Genomic DNA, 19,451 nt, shown 5'->3' on the forward strand with positions numbered 1-19,451 from the left:
CTGTGCATAGTATACGGAAGTAGTATAAATAAATTTTCAAATTGTATTATGCTACGTCTTTTAATGTACCGACTTCTTCATTTGAATATGAAGTCTTTCATTTCCAGAATACCCTTGTCTGTTGCTGCCGGTCTCAGGAGCCCAAGGGTCAAGGAACGCGCAGACCATACTCCAAGATCTTCAGGTCAGGCCATCGAGGGTCCCTGGGGACGAGCACTGCGGGTCAGGATAGCACCGAGTATTCAGGAAACTCTGTGCGGGAGGAGGTGCTGCTCAGCGGACCAGGAAGCAACGGATCCAGTGTGAAGGACTTCTCGGGGACCAGGAAGTGCTTCCGGATTCAGGAGCGCAATTACCCGTCTGGTAGTCGAGGCCAGGACTTCAACTGGGTGACCCCGGCAAACGATCAGAACAATACAGATCCCAACTCCAGACGATCATTTTCAGTCGTCGTCAGTCCGACACACTGCAACGAGAATGGTATTAAGAGCGTGCCAGCCGAAGACCCGAACCATCAGACTACTCAGACGAGCCAGAGGTCCATCGTGACGAAGATACCCAGAAAGAGCAACGTAATCATCAAGCAGAAGTCTAAAAGAAGCGGCTGGAATATTTTTCGAAACTTAAAGACATCTGCAAGGTTTGTAGACGATAACAAAAAGCTGTCGGTGTCTTACTCATTCACACCGACATCACCGAACCATTACAGCGAGCCGACGCAGACGATGAACATGGTTCCTCTGCAGAGAAGTGGCAGTGTAAACAGTTTACGTGACGCGGAGGACGGGCTGGCAGTCACCTTACGACAGGAGTGCTAGGAATGTCCTAACGACCAAGCACAGAAACCCCACCTATTTTGACTGTAAAATTGCCCGGCTCAGCGCGACATCGCACTGACACCGTGTTTTCTGGGTCTCCCATTGAAGGTCGTTTAGTTATCACACGTCTATAGATCCATTTAGATTTGTTTATACTTCGCATCGATCATGAATCAACGTTGGAGTCCGTGTCAAAGTTTAAAGAAAATATAAAACGCGCCGTGAGACACTCCCGACAAGACACAGAAGTTCCAATGCCTCACAGACGAAAATATCAGCTGACTGTGGATACCGACACGTTCCACCACGAAGCTCTCTATGGTACAAACTATTACTGCTGTATCCATCAAGACAAACCAAAATGGTGAATTCACTATCTAAGTCGATGTGAAGGTCCAACGTACAACTTTCTGTAATATTTAATGTTCTGCAACGTCAGTTATCAGATTATTTGTGCATAAAAAACTTAAGAGAGTAGCCCTGAATAATAGTGAAATTTGCATTCTGGTGTGTACTATCGGACAAATATGTCACTTAAAGATAACCACCAGGGTTTTCCTCTAAAAAGTAATGCCAATAACAAAAGTGAAAGGAACAGTGTTGTGAGCTCTAAGAGGTTTAAAATTAAGTTTTTGAATGATTAATCTACAAGAAGCTAAATGAATTCTAAAACCCACGTGTACTGTACGTTGTGACACGTATAATGTGATTAGTGGTACACGGACATTTATTGATTACGTGAGCTGTCTATTTGTGGCCTACTTTAAAACTCTTGGGGCATCTAAGTAAGAGGAGAAAAATATATGGAAGAATCATATTTGTTGTTATTTGGTGGCCCCATGAAACAAGGTTTGATTCTTCATAATGTAGCTCACAAAAGTAACACGTGTTGCCAGCTTTAACACATAAAAGTTGACGTAGTACTTTTAGACACCAGCAGAAGTACTTAGACGCACGAAGTCTCAGTTTGTGACTCACAACGAGGCTGAAACTTACAGAAGAGGAAGGTTTGTGAGTAGGCTTAAAAGAATGGAGCCTCTCTCCTCACCTTGAGGTTCGTAAGACGTGTTTCGAATTGCTTAACGGGAGAAAAGTTTATAAATTCTCAAAGAGTTTTGCTTGCTCTCAATTTATGACTCAAAAATTTGCCTCACATTTCTAGACGATGATAGATTATGAGAAGACTTAACTGAGGCACTGCACTCTTGCTTTGAAACAGAGAAAAGTGTTTCTAGGTACGTCGAAAAACTCCGAATATTGATCCGTGTTTTACGGACAGTTGAGAATCAAGTAGCCTAAGGATTTGTACAGAGAATGCCCCCATACTCTATCTGCATTTATAACGCAAAGATCTGTGCTTAGGAAAAAATAGGCACATATATTTCCTAATGTTCGTTGTTTGTATCCAGTTGTATCAGATTGAAATGCGAATAAAATTAATTTCTTTACAGATACGAAGCCCGAACCAAAAACGAGACAATAGACACTGTGTGAAAATTTATATTTTACTGTTCTTGGTATTACGTGTTATTACTATGATTGATTCACTGAGCGCGATTTTGCGATTTGTTCCGTTTTACGTAACCCACATTGTCTTCAGTGCACACTTACATGTATTAGAACCATTTCGTACAAAGAACAAACATTTATTCCAGGTACAGGTCAGGGGAAACAATGTCAGCGAAAAATGTTCGCAAACAATTTTTCTCAACAGCGGAACATCGTTGCCAAACACTCGATGTTTTAGATCACTGCAAGTACATTTATGAAATCACACCGAACAAAGTACAAAACAAAAGTGAAACTAGTTGCCTGTAGCCTGTGTGGACGTATTTTTAACACATTTTCATAAATAAGTTATAAAACCAATCTTTCTAGTTCATTCTTTGTCTTTGTTTATTTGAGTAATCGCAAAATATTTGTGTGTATCTTTGGATGCGTTGCTGATAGGCTGTAATTGTTGTCTACATCGTGTTCATGATGTTCAGTATCGAAAAAACTGGCAAATGTTACGTGTTGTTTAAACTTATATGAACATGTCCTCGTTTGTGTAACTGTATGATCTAACATGGCAAGTCTTGCATGTCCATCATCTATAAGAAGCCAGACTTGCATAAGATTAATTCAGTCTGAAATACACAGAATGACGCAAGCTCAAATATAAAATATCCCAGACTTTGTAAAAGGTTATACATGTGTATGCATTTAACATTGTTTTTATGTTGTTATAGATGTAATAATATTTTTGAGAGTAAAATATTACACATTTTAAAACAAAAATTTTGGCGAATTTGTCGCAAGACACGACAACATGAAAGTTCAGTCTGATCTGAGACATGAATTTATGACGGCGATGAAGGCGTAGATCGTGGTCTTGCGGGTTGTGACACCGTGTGTGCTCCTAAGGGATTACCAACGTTTCGCAGGAACACATCGCTTCCATCTTCAGAAGACCACGATCGAGGGTCACCCCGATGTTATTTGTTTTAACAAATACATGGGCCAATCCGATGTCCACTTACAGTAGGGTAATTAAATTCGATGCTATTTAAATGTTATTAATGTTTATTATAATGTACATTTCACTTTCTAGCTGTGGAGAGCCTAATGTCTGAATGGGTTTTGTGTAAGTAACCTTACTGATAAAACACGACTCTAAGGGTAAGTACAAGAGTATTGATTTAGTATATTTTTATGCTGTTATAAATTTAAAAATATTTTTGAGAGTGCATAGTTTGAAGGCAATATGCCGTGAGATGTAACAGTGTGTAAAGACGTCAATCTGACTTAACTTTTTCAACAATCAATCAATCAATCAATCAAAGCAGTGAAAATATATTCCAGTGTAATTTTTGACCTCCATGATTTGTGAGCATATGTGACGAATCTTTCCTTTGTGCAAGTCACATTTTCTGGCTGTCGAGAACCTAATGTTTGTATTAGTACACTGTAAATAAAAGTTGGATAGAATGCGCATTTATTTACAATTTATTTGAAGGAAGACGTATTAAGATCTTCAGGCCCTGTCATCTGTTCCGATTCGGGACTAAGAATCTTCCTTAGATGGGGGATGAGACCATTGTAAAATAGCGTGGACGTCCATTCCCCAGAAGAGATTCGATCTGCGACCCTAGATCCGAAGACTGCCTACGCCTTATATCGCTCTGTCAGTTATAATATTGTACCTCATTTTTCTTTATTCTTTATCATATAACCACCTCCTGGACTGTAATATTACTTAATCGATCCCATGACTCAAGTAGCAGCACAATGAAGAAGCCAAGACTCAGCTGTAGAAGTAGAATGGGTTCTTACGTACCTACACACAAACGCACTCACATTTTTTTTTTACAAAAAAAGGGTCCATCAGAGCGAGACGAGAATGAAAAGGTTTATGTCTCAATAGCCATGCTTAAATCTAGGGCCAAATATTTCGGATATTGATAAATTGATTCCAAGATGGGGACAATAAATTGAATCTAATGGGCCCACACATTACTTGCCAAAGAATTTCAGTATGCTCAGCTCAGATACTGGGAGCAGGATGGTAATACACAAGTCATCTATAAACTTCAAGAAAGCCAATGCCTCAGGAGAGAAGCATTATACAACATTATCATAAATTCTGATAAGCCCACTAATCCAGTTACTTAAATTGAAAATGCCACAAACAAAGAAAAGCAACATCAACATATCATGACGTAGGGTTTGTTCCAAAATTACTGTATGACTTTCCGACACGTCACAGATTAAATCCTTTGGTCTCATCCCTTTCAGAATTAATGTAGTTCGGATAATTCCAATGACAACTCTACATTTCTCTTCCGATGAAACAAAAACTAACCAAAAATCTAGCGATTAGTTGAATACATCGCAACCTAGTAGTTCTGTTAATATTAATTTGAACCATTGTACAAATTTAAGCACAACCATACCTGATTTCTTCTTCTTGTCCACATGTTGGTGACTATCAGTACTGCCTGTTCTGAAAACCTCGACCTGGCACTGCAACTTATTTTACTGTTACATACACTTGTACTTTTTCACTTATTACTACTTTGTAAACACGACTCCTTGCACAAAAAACGAGCAGCAGATCAATGTGTTAACACCACAGCACATACCACGTGTTGGTCGTAATAATTCAAATAAATGACGGTCAGTACCACAGGACCTCCGCCGTTCCAACATGCGGTCATACCCCCTAATACTTGACAATTTCGGAAGGCAGTTACGTCCCAAGAAGAATAATAATAATACTGAGCTTGGGGTTAATAATTGCACTTAATTTTATAAAGGTCCCATAGCTCAACAAAAGGTCCTATATAAAGACATATTCCTTCCTATAATATATTTAAAATAATTAAAGTATTGTGTGTGTAAGCAGCCCTCTCCCTCCTCTGATCGACCCACCCTATCGATCATCGATCGACTCTCAGACGAGGAATATGATATTGGCACATCGGATAACACGATAAACCTTGGCAGGATGTCGATACTTAAGATACAATGAGTGTCGCTGATAATTCGTTGTATACAAAAGGCAATCGATATAGGCTTACATCGTTGTTCAGGCAAGTAAGGAAACAACGATGCAGAAGAATAAAGTCAGGTTCCTGTAAATAGATTTTCAACCTCACAAACAAAAATAACAATTAATGCAACTCGGTTTTCTTTGTTTATCAAGTCAACCAATACCAATTCTTATGTCATCTTTTTTCTGGGCTCCTCGTGGGGTTGGTTATCCGTGCGGAGCGATGCACACGGTTTCGACATTGGCTGATCACAGCCTGTGCCGCAGTGGGTCCTCTTCTGGCCTTGGCATGGCTGGCTATTGAGTGTTCTGTGCGTGGTCTAGGTTGTGTTTGGCCTTGTTATGGGCTGTGTATGATCTTTATTGGCCATGGGCTGGGCGGGGCATGATAAGAGATTCGTATTGGTGTGGGCCTTTCTTGACATTTTCCGGGTTGCCCTAGGCCAGTGATGGCCTAACCTGGTTCTTGCCTAAGCAAACAAGGCCTGGTCTCGACGTGACACGGACTATCAGAATAGATAGATATGGCAGACAGAATTCCATATCCTAGCATTCTAGCGGGTAAGTATTTTTTATTTAACGACACCTTTCCGGTACGTCAGACTATGTAGCGTTTAATTAGACGATGTGCAAGGATATGGCTGTGGTCTAAGTTTAGGTACTGTCCCGGAATTTGCATGGAGGGATGAGGATAGGTGGTCTTCAGGGCGAGAGTTGAAGCCGGGACCTCCGTAATACGAAGGAGTGATAACCACTCGACCACAACGTCCACACATCTTAGTAGGCATGAACTAACTAAACTTCATGGCTTACGGAGCCCGAAGGTTCATCACCGAATTAACCAAAGCCCTCCACCGGACCATGTCCTGGGCTAGCAAAATCCAGTCTCCTTCAACTCCTAACTTCCATTGATCCAGCTTGATGTTTCCTCCCATCTACGTCTAGGTCTCCCCGGCAGTCTCTTCCCCTCAGGCTTCCCGTACAATAAAAAAGTGAAAAAAGTCTCTGAAATGTTGTGTTTTAAGAACACCCAGACCATGGACACAGTCTAAGAAAAAAACAAAATTACAATACATGCCAGTCAATACTTAAGGCCCTATTTTCCCAAATCCAATTTAGATCTGTAGGGAATTTTAGGAGATGAAAGTTGCAGACATGACCTCTTCATTGTGTATTAACTTCATTTTCACTGGAAGCAAATAACACAGAAAAACTTTCAAAACACAATTTCCAAACCCAAACAAATCCAAGAATGAGTGAATCAGTCATAGTCATGGCCACTTTATTATGTATATAACAGCCTTCCACATACACCATTTATGTTGGCGACTGGATTTTGCTGGCCCAGGACAGGGACCAGCGAGGGGCTTTGGTTAATTTGGCGATGAACCTTCGGGCTCCGTAAGCCATGCATGATTCCTGCAACATTTTTCAATAACACTCCCATTTTACCTTTGTTTCACTCGCTCCACCAACAAGTATTTGGGCCTTTAATATTTTTTAAATTTTGTATTCTTTCTTCTAACCCCAATGGTCCCTTTCAAGTCAAATTGTTTTCTTGTGGCAAGACCATGACTAGACTTAAAACATTCAAACACTAATATATTATGAAACAAAACACTGAAGTGATCTGTTCACATTGGTGATGTAAAGGTGATTATTCAAGGTTAAATCTGTCAAGAAATGAGAACAAAATAAAAATAAATCAGATTGACAGAAACATCACAAGAAAATGTGCTTTATATCACTCACACCCCAGGTAATGCAGCGTCCAACAAATTATTTAACTTCAAAATATACCATGAATCCTATCTTATCAACACTAATGTATCAATTTGCATTGCTGCCACCATTTCCATAAATACAGCAGCAAAAATGTTATGAGATGTCAAGTAAAGAATCAATGTTTAATGACGTTACTGAAAGGCCAGTAACGAAAACTCATCCCAAGATTTTCAAAATACAAGGTTAAATACAATTATGAAGTGCAGACATGAATCAATAACATTTTCATTCTTAGAACGACTGGAGCGTCAGTTATGTGAATGGTAACTGTAACACCAAAGATACGTAATAAATGATACCAGTGACGTATTAGAAACTTCACACATTTGTAAATTTATGTAACCATTTTTGTATCAAGTTTATTTGTAAAATTGAAAAAATGATTTCAACATGATAAATAATTAGCCATATTCACGTACCAGGAGATTACACGTGCCATGTGAACACACTATGAGAAACACACTTGCAAATAATCGTATAAAATGGTATAATTACTGTGCGCATATAATAGACAGACATACAGAACACTACCAGTTTAATCGCCCAGTGAAACACGCAGACACAAATAAAATGAGCGTCATCGTCATTATGCCTGCATTCAACTGGATCCTACTTTTGTAGGCGTTCTGTACCATTTGTTATTATATGTACGAGATGTACTTTTCTGTTCCTAAATTTTAAGATGTGGATCATACATACTCATTGATGAAGTTGGTTACGTAAGTAATTATGGTTCTTTCACACAGCAACAGTTCAAGATCGATTTACAGCTCACATCTCATTTCTGTTTTTAATATTATACTGAATTAAACAATTCTTTAACTCATAGGAAAGGCTGCATTAAGATAAAAGATGCCATATTTAATCAACATCTTTAGAGTTTCAATGTCAATCATCAACCGATGAAAGCGTCAAACGTACGGGCGGTCATTACAAAAGAATCGAACACTTTCAGAGAATTCTTGTGAGTAAACTGCAATAAAAGTCAGGCTGAAAATGGTACTTGGAGAGCTGCTGTTTAATTAATCAACGTAAATGTCCTTTAGCAACCACAAGTCAAACTGGGAACCTAACGGCAAGAGTTAAGCAATCCAAGGTAGGACCATCGGAACAACGCCCTGATAATCCGACCGGCCAGGACGCAGGCCGGACCAGTAGCCACCATGACGATCCTTGGGCACAAAAGCAACCAAGCAAGTGAACCAACTATCTCTGAATTAGCCAAGATTAGGGAAAATCAGGTGCCAATTGGCACATGAGGTGTTTACGGCAACTGACAGACCTCAAGAGGGTTAAGAAACGTATAAATTTTAACTGTCGCCTGTAGGATCTAAGTTTTAATGATGATGTGATTATAGATGGTTGTCCCATGAAGTATTTCGGTTATGTACCGTCGCAGAACACTGGCACTAAAATGTGTCCATCAACAGGATTTAGGTTTTGAAAAGTTTCATAACAAAACAATTATATATGAATCCCTACATGCTTCAGTTGGCACAAGCATTACAGATGATAAAGATCAAACATTCACAATTTGTCCCAACTTTATGAGGCTGGACTGAAAGATGTGAAAATCGATTATCTCATGTAAATTTTTCATCTCGGGATTTGTGAATTGTCATAACATGAAGATGTGGAGACAGAAAGTCCACACAGCTGAACATGTGTTGTATAGTACAAAGTAAACGTGTTGTCAAATGTCAGGAAGTAAGATTTGTGGTCTTGACGCAGAAGAGTCGATGCCTCGGCCTGACGAGGACCTCAGAATATAGATTTTTCAACAAGACAGCACAGCACCACACTACAACACTGCCGTAACAAGCTCACGAAAAAAGAAAAAGCCTGGGTTATTACGGACTGGCCGTGGAAGTCCAAGGCATGTCTAGCAGGGCACCTGATCTGGCACCTGCGGGCTTCTTTTCGCGCTATATCAAAATAAAGTCTACTTCCTACATCTGCAAGAGAATCTTCAAGAACTTCAGCATCCACTGATGAAGAACCTTTCAAAAAGCATGGGACATGTTTCAATACTGTTTGGATACTACAAATCTTAAATCAAATACTTTTAATTTCTGTATCTTGTTTAGCTTATTCACATTTTTGAAAGTGTCCAATTCATTTATAAGAGCCTTGCAGATCATTCTCTGTACAATACAAAATGTAACTAAAACTATTATTCAGGTGAGCAAATAGTCTTCAAAAAGGCAAATAAGATTTCAACCACGTAGGAAAGGGGGCAATGACAAGCTTTCTTATAAATTACATCTCTATATTTGACCAGTATGGTAAGTACACAGTACCACTAAAATCCATCAGGCCTAAACACGAAGAAAGAACCTCCAGTGAATAAATTACGCAGTAGCAAGGAAATTACGTTTTCACCGCCTGCCTTTCTCAAGTAAAGGCAGATTGGCTAAAGATGATAAGCCTCTTGGGAGTAAGAGCCTGGTTAGCAAAGTGAGATTTTATTACTTCAAAGAAATTTGTGCAATTTGCTGGAATCCAAAAACAAACGGGCTCAATTCATTCAACAGGTGATTCTCTTAAAAGAATATATAATTTTTTTAAATATCTGCAGATAAACACGTGAGCTAATCAATACTAACGGTCCAATTTAAATAAGAGAGTGAAAAGAGAAGAGGCCGGCGTCAAGGGGCGCTGAACACGAAAACTCGAGACTACGAAACGACAGGACGTAGCAGGCTGGAAGGGAAGAATTAACAACGGGCTAGCTCATCAGACTAAGATCCTCAATATTCATTCAAATATTAAATTACAATATCTCATCAAACAAGATGAAAAGTCTCTCTTGAATAAAACAGAATGATTCTTCTTGTACTTTACAAACGGTTCTTGAACATTCATTCAAAAATGTTTCGTGCCCCCGCGCGCAAACACGAAGCCACCGCTTGCAGGCGGCCAAGATTACGACGAGTGTTCTTGTGCTCCTTGCACATTACCATATCACTTGTGCATTGTGATTTGACGTATCAATCTGAACAGAGAAAAATGCTTAAATAGAATATGGGATGTAGATGTGGATACAACGTATATATAAAAATCTATCACTTGGTATCTCTTTGTCTTGAGATTCCACTTCCTTCCACGTTACAAAACCTATTCCATCGAACTTTACAACTACTGTTGTACTCTTGCCTTTTTTCTTTTCCTTCTTTTTCAACTTGTACATCACAACCCAAATCACATCAGACCGCGTCGCCTTCATCGCCACCTCTGTAAAAATCAATCCTCCTTTTTGCAGCACCAATCCACTCGACAATGCGGCAAGTTCACAAGACAACACTTTGACTACCGTATTCTGTGTGGCAGAGTTGTTCGCCCACGGCTTTATAACCAACGTAACAAAAACAATTCCTTGGCATCCATCCTATGCATTTTCAATAATTTATGCAAGCACCATATCCAAACACCAAACATCTGCACTAATTTCAGAAGAATGATTACATATATCATTACTTTTTGTGCTTTAATTAAAGTAAAAAGTGCATCATGAGCAAAAAGTAACGATGCCTTGAGACTCTAACCCCAGTTACGCCACCCCAAAATACTGTTTCTTATATGAGGTGGTGGTTGCAAGCTCACGTAACATTGTTCTGTTAAGAATAAAGAAAGAGGAATGGTCAACAGTAAACACCCAGTACTCGAACTGCACTCGAGCATTAATCTGTAAAATATACCGATCTTTCGTTACAAAATTACAGCAGAAGGGAACCATGACAATACCACCCATCTTCCATTCCGTTCGTCCAGAACCAGAATTGAAATTTTTAACAATGTTTATTTCCTTTCACTACCTTCAAGCCAGATACATACAAGTGGACACACTGAAACTTGTGCTCAATAGCGTAAGTCCACACTTTCAACCACTCACAATAACAGCTGGATTGGTGGGGAAATTGCTTGTGCACAGAAGAGCAAGTTTGTATCCTGCTATTGGCAATGTTCAAATTTAAGTTTAATTAAATATTATAGTACATCAAAAGTTATTGCCTTCATGACTATATTCACAACACCGCGCTTCCTTTCTTCATGCAGACGGAGATCAATTATTCACACGCACACAAAGCACCCTCAGCACTGGTCACCCTCCTATCACGGGAGGGTGGCCGGACGAGCCGCGTCTCTAATCCTCCCTTGGGTAGGGAACACACGACTAATGCCAGAGATAAATTACTGACACGCAGTCATGTCAATCTGTCAGTCCAGAATTACCACTAGTTCATCCATGCCCCTGACATTCAATTTCCTCCAAGGTTTCCTTGCCGCCCTACGAAGCTCCGTTCCCGTTAGCTGTCTTCTCATTTTCCTGAAATTCAACAAAACAAGAAAACCTCAGGTAACCATACAGGTGAAAATACACATCAAAGTACAAAAGCTGTTTGTGCTTCTTGTTTATTCTTTATATAGAATGAAATTAAATGATATCATAAACTGTAAAAAGGACATTACAATTTTTGTGTACTGAATCAATATCTTGCGACGTAATATTGAATCTCGCTCGCCATGGCAAGATGGCACATACCTAGGCAGTTTGATTGCTGCTGAAATCGCCTTATATTGCAAGTGGTCGCAAACACATCCGAACTTTCAAACAACTGTCTTGTTGATTGTACACCGTCACATGATTTCATCAGAAAGCATTTTGGAAACCCTGCATCCTACAAAATTCTACGAGCTCAATTTGAAATTAAACTGTAATTTTCTATGAACTGTACAGAGTATGACAAAAAGACATTATTCTGAAGGTCAATTTTGACGAACGCTGGCTACACAATCAAGTTTGCCGATACTGATACTTGAAACAACGGTGCAAGAATATAAACCCACACCTCAACTATCTTGGTAGACACAGCGTAATTTTGAACTTGACTTAAAATTCTATGGTGCTCAAAGGATTACTTTTTGCTGTTATTATTCAAGTTGATTCATACTGTAGAAATACATCTCACATTTCTGGTGCAAGACTAAAAAATATTGACTGTGAAATGAAAGACATAAAATAACTGATTTAATTCAAGATTCTGTGAACAGTTAGCTACCTGTTCACAATTCACCCCATTCAATTTTTAAATAAAATGCTTCACCTCACAGTGACATTTTCTGTGACGACCACTTTCAAAAATCCATGTGAAAATTCCACATCCAAGATTCTGAACACAGAATTTTGGAGCAGGTAGCGGGAGAGACTTGAAGTATGTGGATGGAATAAAATTCATACGTCTTTAAGCACAAGAATGTATAAACTTACTTGGTTCCGTCTGTGGATCGAAAGTAGACATCATCTGGTGCATCCATCCAGGAAATCACTTGTTTGCGACCACTGCCTGAACGGGTCATTGTAGCAATTTTTGCTTTCCCATTAAGGTGATTAATGACAGACCGACCCATCATTGGAGAAAACCCTTCGGGGCCCCTTATTGGTCCGACCTCCTTGTTGGGGCGCTTGGCAGGAGGGCCGGGTTGTGGTACAACTATACCTGCAGACATTAAGTTGTAATTCAAAAGCAGCTCTGAAACTAAATGATGATGTTACAGTGAAACATCTTGATCCCCATATTACTTAACAGCTTCCAAGCAGAAAGTCAACAACCACAACTTGCAAGCTCATTCAAACGCAAAAGCACTGCACAAACCAAAGTCTAACAAAACTTTCATGATTAAAATGCATGACACTACTTTTATAACAAAAGAATGGGGGGTGGGGGGGTCTATAGCCATCAGCGTAAATCCTCTGAAGTCTGAGGGGTAATTAATATACAAGATCAGCTTAAATGACTGAAACTTTTGCTGATTTTGTTGTTGTTAAAGGCTCACGAGAGGATAACTGAACCTTAAATTTGGTTGTAACTGCTTGATCCCAAAACGCTCTTTCTTTGTACGGATTACCGTCTTCTGGGTTCTGATGCTGCGGGATCCTGCAGATGTTAATCAACATCTCACCCCATCACACAACATCAGAATCCAGAAAATCACAAACATCTTCACCACTTAAAAATTTTTGATCTCAGACTTTCTTTGTATTTGTATCAACAAACCCTCAGTACATGATACAATATTGTTACATAACATGAGAATTGTTTCTCTCTCTTGAAGTATACAAAACCATAATCACTCCCACAGAACAAGTCAGTCTAATGAGTAGCTTCTCTCAGAACTTGCCTTTGCTATTTTCAAATGCAGAAGGTCATCCATCATACATTTCCAGAATTTATAAACAGCAGGCAGTCAATAGAATACAGGAAATTGTAGAGGCTACTAAAGCAGACATACAGCAATAAAAGGAACACTTTGCCCTGCTAACACAATGAATTTCAACCAAAGACTAGTAATAAACCTAACATATAATGAAAAGATGAACAAGATGTAATACCATTTCATGAAATAAGTATCATATATTGTAAATTTATAATTTAAAATACATCACACAGGCAAAACAGACATGCAACAAAAAACAGAATAAAATTTGTTTCTGCAATGAGAAGTGCGACTATATCAGGTTTAGAAGAAGGAAAAAGTACGACAGAAAGTATTCGTCTCTGCTACTAATGAAATTCCATCTTACCTTCATCCCAATCCAAATCTGAGTTGAAGCCAACAGAGAAAGAACATGAAAACACATTTACTGAATTTAGTTAACAAAATGACAGTACAATTGTACATAAGTGTGCGTAAAATGATTCACAGGAAGCTAGCAATACTATAAACAATCACCAAAGGGGGAAAAAATGGCAATGAAAATCAAAATTATATATTCTATAATACTGTATTTAACACAGACACTCATTTTTGGATTGGAAAATTAAAAAATGAAGTATTCGTGAAAACACGCTTTGAAATCAATAACATATAGGCTGAGGAGGGGTTATGTCTGTCACTTTCAATTTTGGTTATTAGACAACGCCAGTAAATACATAAGGCTTTCAGCAACTGATCTCACGCACATGAAACAATTATCCGTTAGCTTGACTTGCACTAAATGCAAGTGGTGGTTAATCACAGTCCAAACTATCACATTAGTCTCCAGATACATAATTTGCAGACGTTACATTCAAAATCTAACTTCCCTATACCAAAATGTCAGTACTTTTTTCTAAAGATGTATTATGTACCGACATGTTCAGTCAAAAATATAAGAGACTTATTCAGTACTTGCACGATTCACATCATGTGCAATCTGCAATGTTCTTCACTACACAAATCCAAAATAGTACATTGCACTACAAAGCAATCAAGAAATGAAAAGTGTCATCATGTGGCGCAGTGAGAAAAATGGATAAAGCATACATAAGACTGAAGACAGTATACACTTTATATATCAAAATATTAGAAGCACAGTTAATGGGAAAATTTTACAGTAAAAATAATATTTATTACATGAACATTTCACTTCTTCGTCAGTGCAAAAACAAGACCTGTACACAAATATGACCGAGGATTAATTTCCTATCGCAGCGAGACGGTTGCAGACATAGTGAATAACTGAAAGCACAACATACTGTAACGGAGGTTTTCAAACTTAACTATGTGGCAAGGCATTAAAATAAAGTTCTGCAATATTTCTCTCATTACTGTGAAGTTGCGGGTGGTCGCGCATCTCAGCACATAAAGCGTATTCATACGGAGCTTTGAGGTTCTCATGGTGGCAAATGTGTTGATTTTGGTCTGCATTGTACCACGCGGATTTCTAGGCAGATATCGCGTTTTGGAAAAAATGTGCTTGGCTAATGTTGAGGGCAGTTTGTTTCTCTGAAATGTTGGGATCTACCCACAAATCCACAAAGTATTACAAACCAGAAGACCAAAATATTCAACCCACAAGATGGAGATTGTCTCTCTCTGAAACACTGGTATATACCTACAAGTCCACATGGAACGACAATCTGGAATATCAACATCAGTATGTTCATATTAATGTTCAAGCTTTCTTTTCCAGTCCATAGAAGAATTTAACAGATTAACAACTTTCTAGGAATGAATGATAAATGACAAGACCCTGATACAAATAATTTATTTAAGGTTAAAAATGGCTATTCAGAAACAGTACAGTATGTTAACAAACACAAACAAATACGAAAAAATTTTGTCCTTTGATTTTTTCAGCTGGAGTTCTGGTTTTTAGGGACAGTAAGGAAGTGGTTAACCATATTTTGCATCAACCACATTAAAAGAGACACAAAACTATATTTTCGAGGACAGGAAATGACACTTTGAATTAAGCCTTATTTTGAATTAATGAGGATTTACTGTAACTTCTGATCCTTACCATCCATACCATTTACTTCTTCATATGCTCTTCGTTTAAGCAGGGAAGGTGATATATTGTTCATTGCTGCCTTTTCAGCTTCAGGTTTATTTGGAACACGCTCATATAATAATGTACCATCTGAAAGCAGATAATGCTGGTTACGAGACTAAATTCCAGGTTCACTGCAGCTTGGCAAATAACAACAAAATGCAAATTCACTTCACCACACGACATGCCAGTAAGATAATTTACATAATTACGTTTTGCAGTACAAACATTACTGAAATAAAGGTGAGTGGAAGAAGCACATGATGGGAGGATGACAAATGATATAGAATAATAGACGTGTGGCCTATGTATGAATAAATATGGTTAAATACCGACTTGACGCATAAAGTATGACGTAAAGTACAAACCATACAGAACTTGTATTTAATTTACTATGAACATTTACCTGGAGCCTTTGGTGGCTTTGGGAATGACACGTGCTCTGGTTTAGGCATCATATCCTTGGCAGTAAGAATTAGCCAGTCTGGGGTGATGAGATTGGATTGACCCAAACGATTGGCAATGTGAGTTACGCTCCCTCGCTCCTTCTTCCGATATCTTAGCAGGTCTTTCAACTCCAACAGTGACTTCCCAGCCATGTGGACCTGACCTGGAAATATAATCACATAAATTTATAATCAACACAATAGTCAGAATTATGATAATTCTATCACTCCTCAATAACATAAATTTGCCTAATGACGCAAAACTGTGGTTGTAAATGGGCACAAATCACACATACTTCCAAAAGGCCATGTAAATGTCTAATGTCCCTCACCCCAGCGACTTTTAGGATTAAGCCAATGTTCATTACAGAAATATGTGGTGACCGATCATTCGAGGAATCGTGAAAGGTAGATAGATGCATGCGCCATCTACTGACAAAGGATAAAACTCCATGTTCTAAAAGACAGAATTTTTTGGAATCGCTGCTATCTGAACAAGTTCACGCATGGCAGTCTGGACAAAGTACCACAAAATGACTAGCTTCATATTGACCAAGTAGAGCACAAAGGAATACCATAATTAATGTTCACTTTCTAGGTAACAAGACATCAAATATCCAGTTTATTAAATTCCACTCCGACGAAAAAGAGTAATCGCAGCTTCGTAAAACAGAGAACTAACCTACTGATACCATCTCAAAATACCACAATCAGTATTCTTACATTCCTGTTTTACAGAAGGTACGTTGATTGGCCAGAACGGTGCTCTGGCAGCATGACGCGGTTGAATCAGATGTCGACAAAGCCGGCGAGAGATACGGGTCAGAGGTGTTGTACATAAATAGAAGGCAGTGCGTGTCTTCATAATGGGGCGTGGAGATCCAGACCTGATGGCCAGACCATGAGCCGTGGCATAATGTCGAGCAAGATGCGCTTTTAACTTGAACTCCTGCAAAAAAATTAAGAAACAAAACAATGTTACTGAAATACCATACAATATCACAATTAAACAAAGAAAAACACCTATTATTTAGTAAAGAATTAAAGAAGATGGTAAGAATGTAATATAAACAAAATCCATTTCTTTACCTGACTTTTCTATGTTGCAGTAACAGAAAATGGCAGAAAGCATCCATTTTATCGTAAGCTGTAATGTGGTTGACAAATGGGAGCAATAAGCACACATCAAATTCTGCATTAAACTACGAAAGAATGCGAAACCTAATAACTGATAAAACAGACATCCGACTCCACCAGTAAATCTCTGTTTTTTCTTACACACCTAGTTTAGTAGGAATTTGATTTTCATCCCAAGAACTTGTGATCAACTAACAAGGACAAATAATTCCAATGACGAAGTCTCGAATACTAAAACGTACCTTGCCACAGTTCACTAAACTGCAACGGTGTGGCCTATGGGACGCCATATTTGATGGCAGTCGTTCTGGAAACAAGAATAAAAGATCATGCTCATCATTAAACATTCCATGGTCATCCTACATCATTTCAAGTACAGACTTCAACCCATCATCCTGATTCTACTGCAAGAAAACAGAAACCACCCTTAACATAATGACAGATGCACATTACTTAGCAACAGCAGCAGTAAAACTCGTATTTAGTCTCAGTACACACAAATGCATTAAGAAGAAACTGATTATCGCAATACAACTGCTTTCCTCGTTATGGAATGGCAAAGGATAAAAAACAACATACCATCGTCTGACATGCTTCCGGACTTCTTCTTGTTGTCGGCGTCATTCTCGCCTGAAAAAGGGGTTAACCGTAATTTATTTTTATTACAAGTACCAACATCCATGCACTGCAAGAGACAACTCAATTACAAACACTAACCAATCTGATCTATATACATTTAGTGCGAGAAGATCAATGTAAAAAAATGTCCTTCGATCGCACCACATTTCATAGCTTTTTAAATTATGCGCATTTGGTACCACAGACATCCGACTTCTTACCTATTCTTGAAGGTACTTTGAGTCCGCCATACTTCTTCCAGTATAACCAACAATTGTGGCAAAGTTTGCACTGCATGTGTGACGGTCCCCACGCATACCACTGACTGGAGATCGTCACTACAAACAGAAGCAAGAAAATACTCACAATGGCAAAACAAAGGACAAGATAAAATAACTTTGAAAAACAAGGAGACAAATAAGATTTGTGCAAATTAAAAGCCATCTTTCTCTTTCAACAAAGAAACAAGGCTGATGACACATCAAAGTTACTCCAAATAAAACCGTAAAGTCCTTCTACACACCACTGAGGCACTTGAGGGAAGAGGCGTGTAGCTGAGACACATTCCTGACTTTGGTGCTAAATGAAGGTAAGTGATCAGCTAAACTTTACCCCTGGCACCCATTCGATAGGGGGCTGAGTGGGCCCTGGAGCTAGTCTGGATGCAGAGGCCAGAAGAAAAATCCTTTGCCCCTAACAAGGAACAAAGCCCCGTCATCCAGTCCATGGTCAGATACTACACTGATTGAACTACCCCAGCTCAAACAAAACCGTAGTACTGGGGGAGGATTCCTGATATCTCAGAATTCGCCAAAAATGATTTATCATGCTATATGGTACTGACAGCATTGTCACGAGACAAACATCTTTATTTTATTTATTTTCATTTAGCTGAAAATGGTCAAATTATATTTCGAATTATTTTTCCTGTATCAGTGATGACAGTGAATATATTTCATCACTAAAGGGAATAATCTAGTCTACATTTACTGCCAACAAGTCCTGGCTTTATACTCTGGTGGAAAAAAAGCCACAAATTTTTAGCTAATAGTTTGTTCCTTTTGACCAACTATTTTGTGTCCACAACTGCACAGTTTATGCAAATATTTTGTTTCACCGTGGCCATGAAAGTATTAGTATCCATGTCAATTTCCAATCAGAAGAAAGAAAGAAAGAATAAGGTCATTCTTCTATCCTCCTGTCATTGTGCAAAGATCACAAAGTACATAATTAGACAGTAGATATAAGATCATGAAAAATGTAAATTCGCTTATTTATTTTTGACATGCCCGCAAATTATTGTACTTTGAAATGTGAAACTGCTTCTGCACATGTAAATATTGCATGTTTGTACACTAAGAGCAAAATTTATTACGCAACATATTAAAGTAACCTTGTATGTACGAAAAGATAACAACGATGTACCCAATGAGCAAAACTGGCTTCAGCGGTTCTGCAAAGTTGTAAAAATGTACTAGGCTTCACGGCGATTCCTACAAGACGCGGATTCACAACTCAGAACACTATAATCTGAAATTACTCCAAAGCTTCCATTTTAAAACTTAAACTACGACAATCATGTTCCGCACTTACCACTACACGATTCGCAAGCTTTCCCACCAATGGGAGCGTCTCCATTGCTGTTCCCATTCACAATGCCTTTGTTGTTATTTATTATTGCTGGATTTGGTTTATTACTGGAAAGGAAGTAAGTACGGATTGTTAAAACTGTAATGCGTCCATAAAAATTCCAAAACCACTGGCATATTTGAACGTGCAGAAACATCAAAATTATACTT

The 19,451-nt window shown here is 38.5% G+C and overlaps 2 protein-coding genes and 1 long non-coding RNA gene across 7 annotated transcripts in view; 1 reads left to right on the forward strand and 2 right to left on the reverse strand.

Moving 5' to 3' along the window:
• The window catches only part of LOC110829208 (pyrokinin-1 receptor), a 72,073-nt gene extending 68,279 nt beyond the window's left edge, over window positions 1–3,794 (forward strand). The window contains exon 3 of the mRNA XM_022062723.2: window positions 108–3,794. Within this exon, the coding sequence (XP_021918415.1) occupies window positions 108–818 (711 nt within the window). The 3' untranslated portion in view covers window positions 819–3,794. The remainder of the gene's footprint in view (window positions 1–107) is intronic.
• The window catches only part of LOC147874588 (uncharacterized), a 145,082-nt gene extending 140,116 nt beyond the window's left edge, over window positions 1–4,966 (reverse strand). For all 4 annotated transcript variants that reach the window (XR_015533907.1, XR_015533904.1, XR_015533906.1 and 1 more), the window contains exon 1: window positions 4,754–4,966. This is a non-coding gene — a long non-coding RNA (uncharacterized LOC147874588). The remainder of the gene's footprint in view (window positions 1–4,753) is intronic.
• A 2,504-nt stretch (window positions 4,967–7,470) lies between these two features.
• The window catches only part of MTA1-like (metastasis associated 1-like), a 70,144-nt gene continuing 58,163 nt past the window's right edge, over window positions 7,471–19,451 (reverse strand). The window contains exons 10-19 of one of the 2 annotated variants that reach the window (XM_022062654.2): window positions 19,246–19,349; window positions 17,874–17,990; window positions 17,614–17,664; window positions 17,277–17,341; window positions 16,621–16,846; window positions 15,858–16,061; window positions 15,422–15,541; window positions 13,721–13,738; window positions 12,407–12,635; window positions 7,471–11,464 (exon numbers count right to left, since the gene is read on the reverse strand). In XM_022062654.2, coding sequence (XP_021918346.1) covers window positions 11,356–11,464; window positions 12,407–12,635; window positions 13,721–13,738; window positions 15,422–15,541; window positions 15,858–16,061; window positions 16,621–16,846; window positions 17,277–17,341; window positions 17,614–17,664; window positions 17,874–17,990; window positions 19,246–19,349 — 1,243 coding nt within the window. In that variant the 3' untranslated portion in view covers window positions 7,471–11,355. The remainder of the gene's footprint in view (window positions 11,465–12,406; window positions 12,636–13,720; window positions 13,739–15,421; window positions 15,542–15,857; window positions 16,062–16,620; window positions 16,847–17,276; window positions 17,342–17,613; window positions 17,665–17,873; window positions 17,991–19,245; window positions 19,350–19,451) is intronic. The other variant, XM_022062664.2, reaches the window with a different exon arrangement.

Source organism: Zootermopsis nevadensis, unplaced genomic scaffold, assembly GCF_977971745.1.
Source record: "Zootermopsis nevadensis isolate Lab colony 2312 unplaced genomic scaffold, Znev_1.0 Znev_ptg000007l, whole genome shotgun sequence".
NCBI classification, from domain to species: domain Eukaryota; kingdom Metazoa; phylum Arthropoda; class Insecta; order Blattodea; family Termopsidae; genus Zootermopsis; species Zootermopsis nevadensis.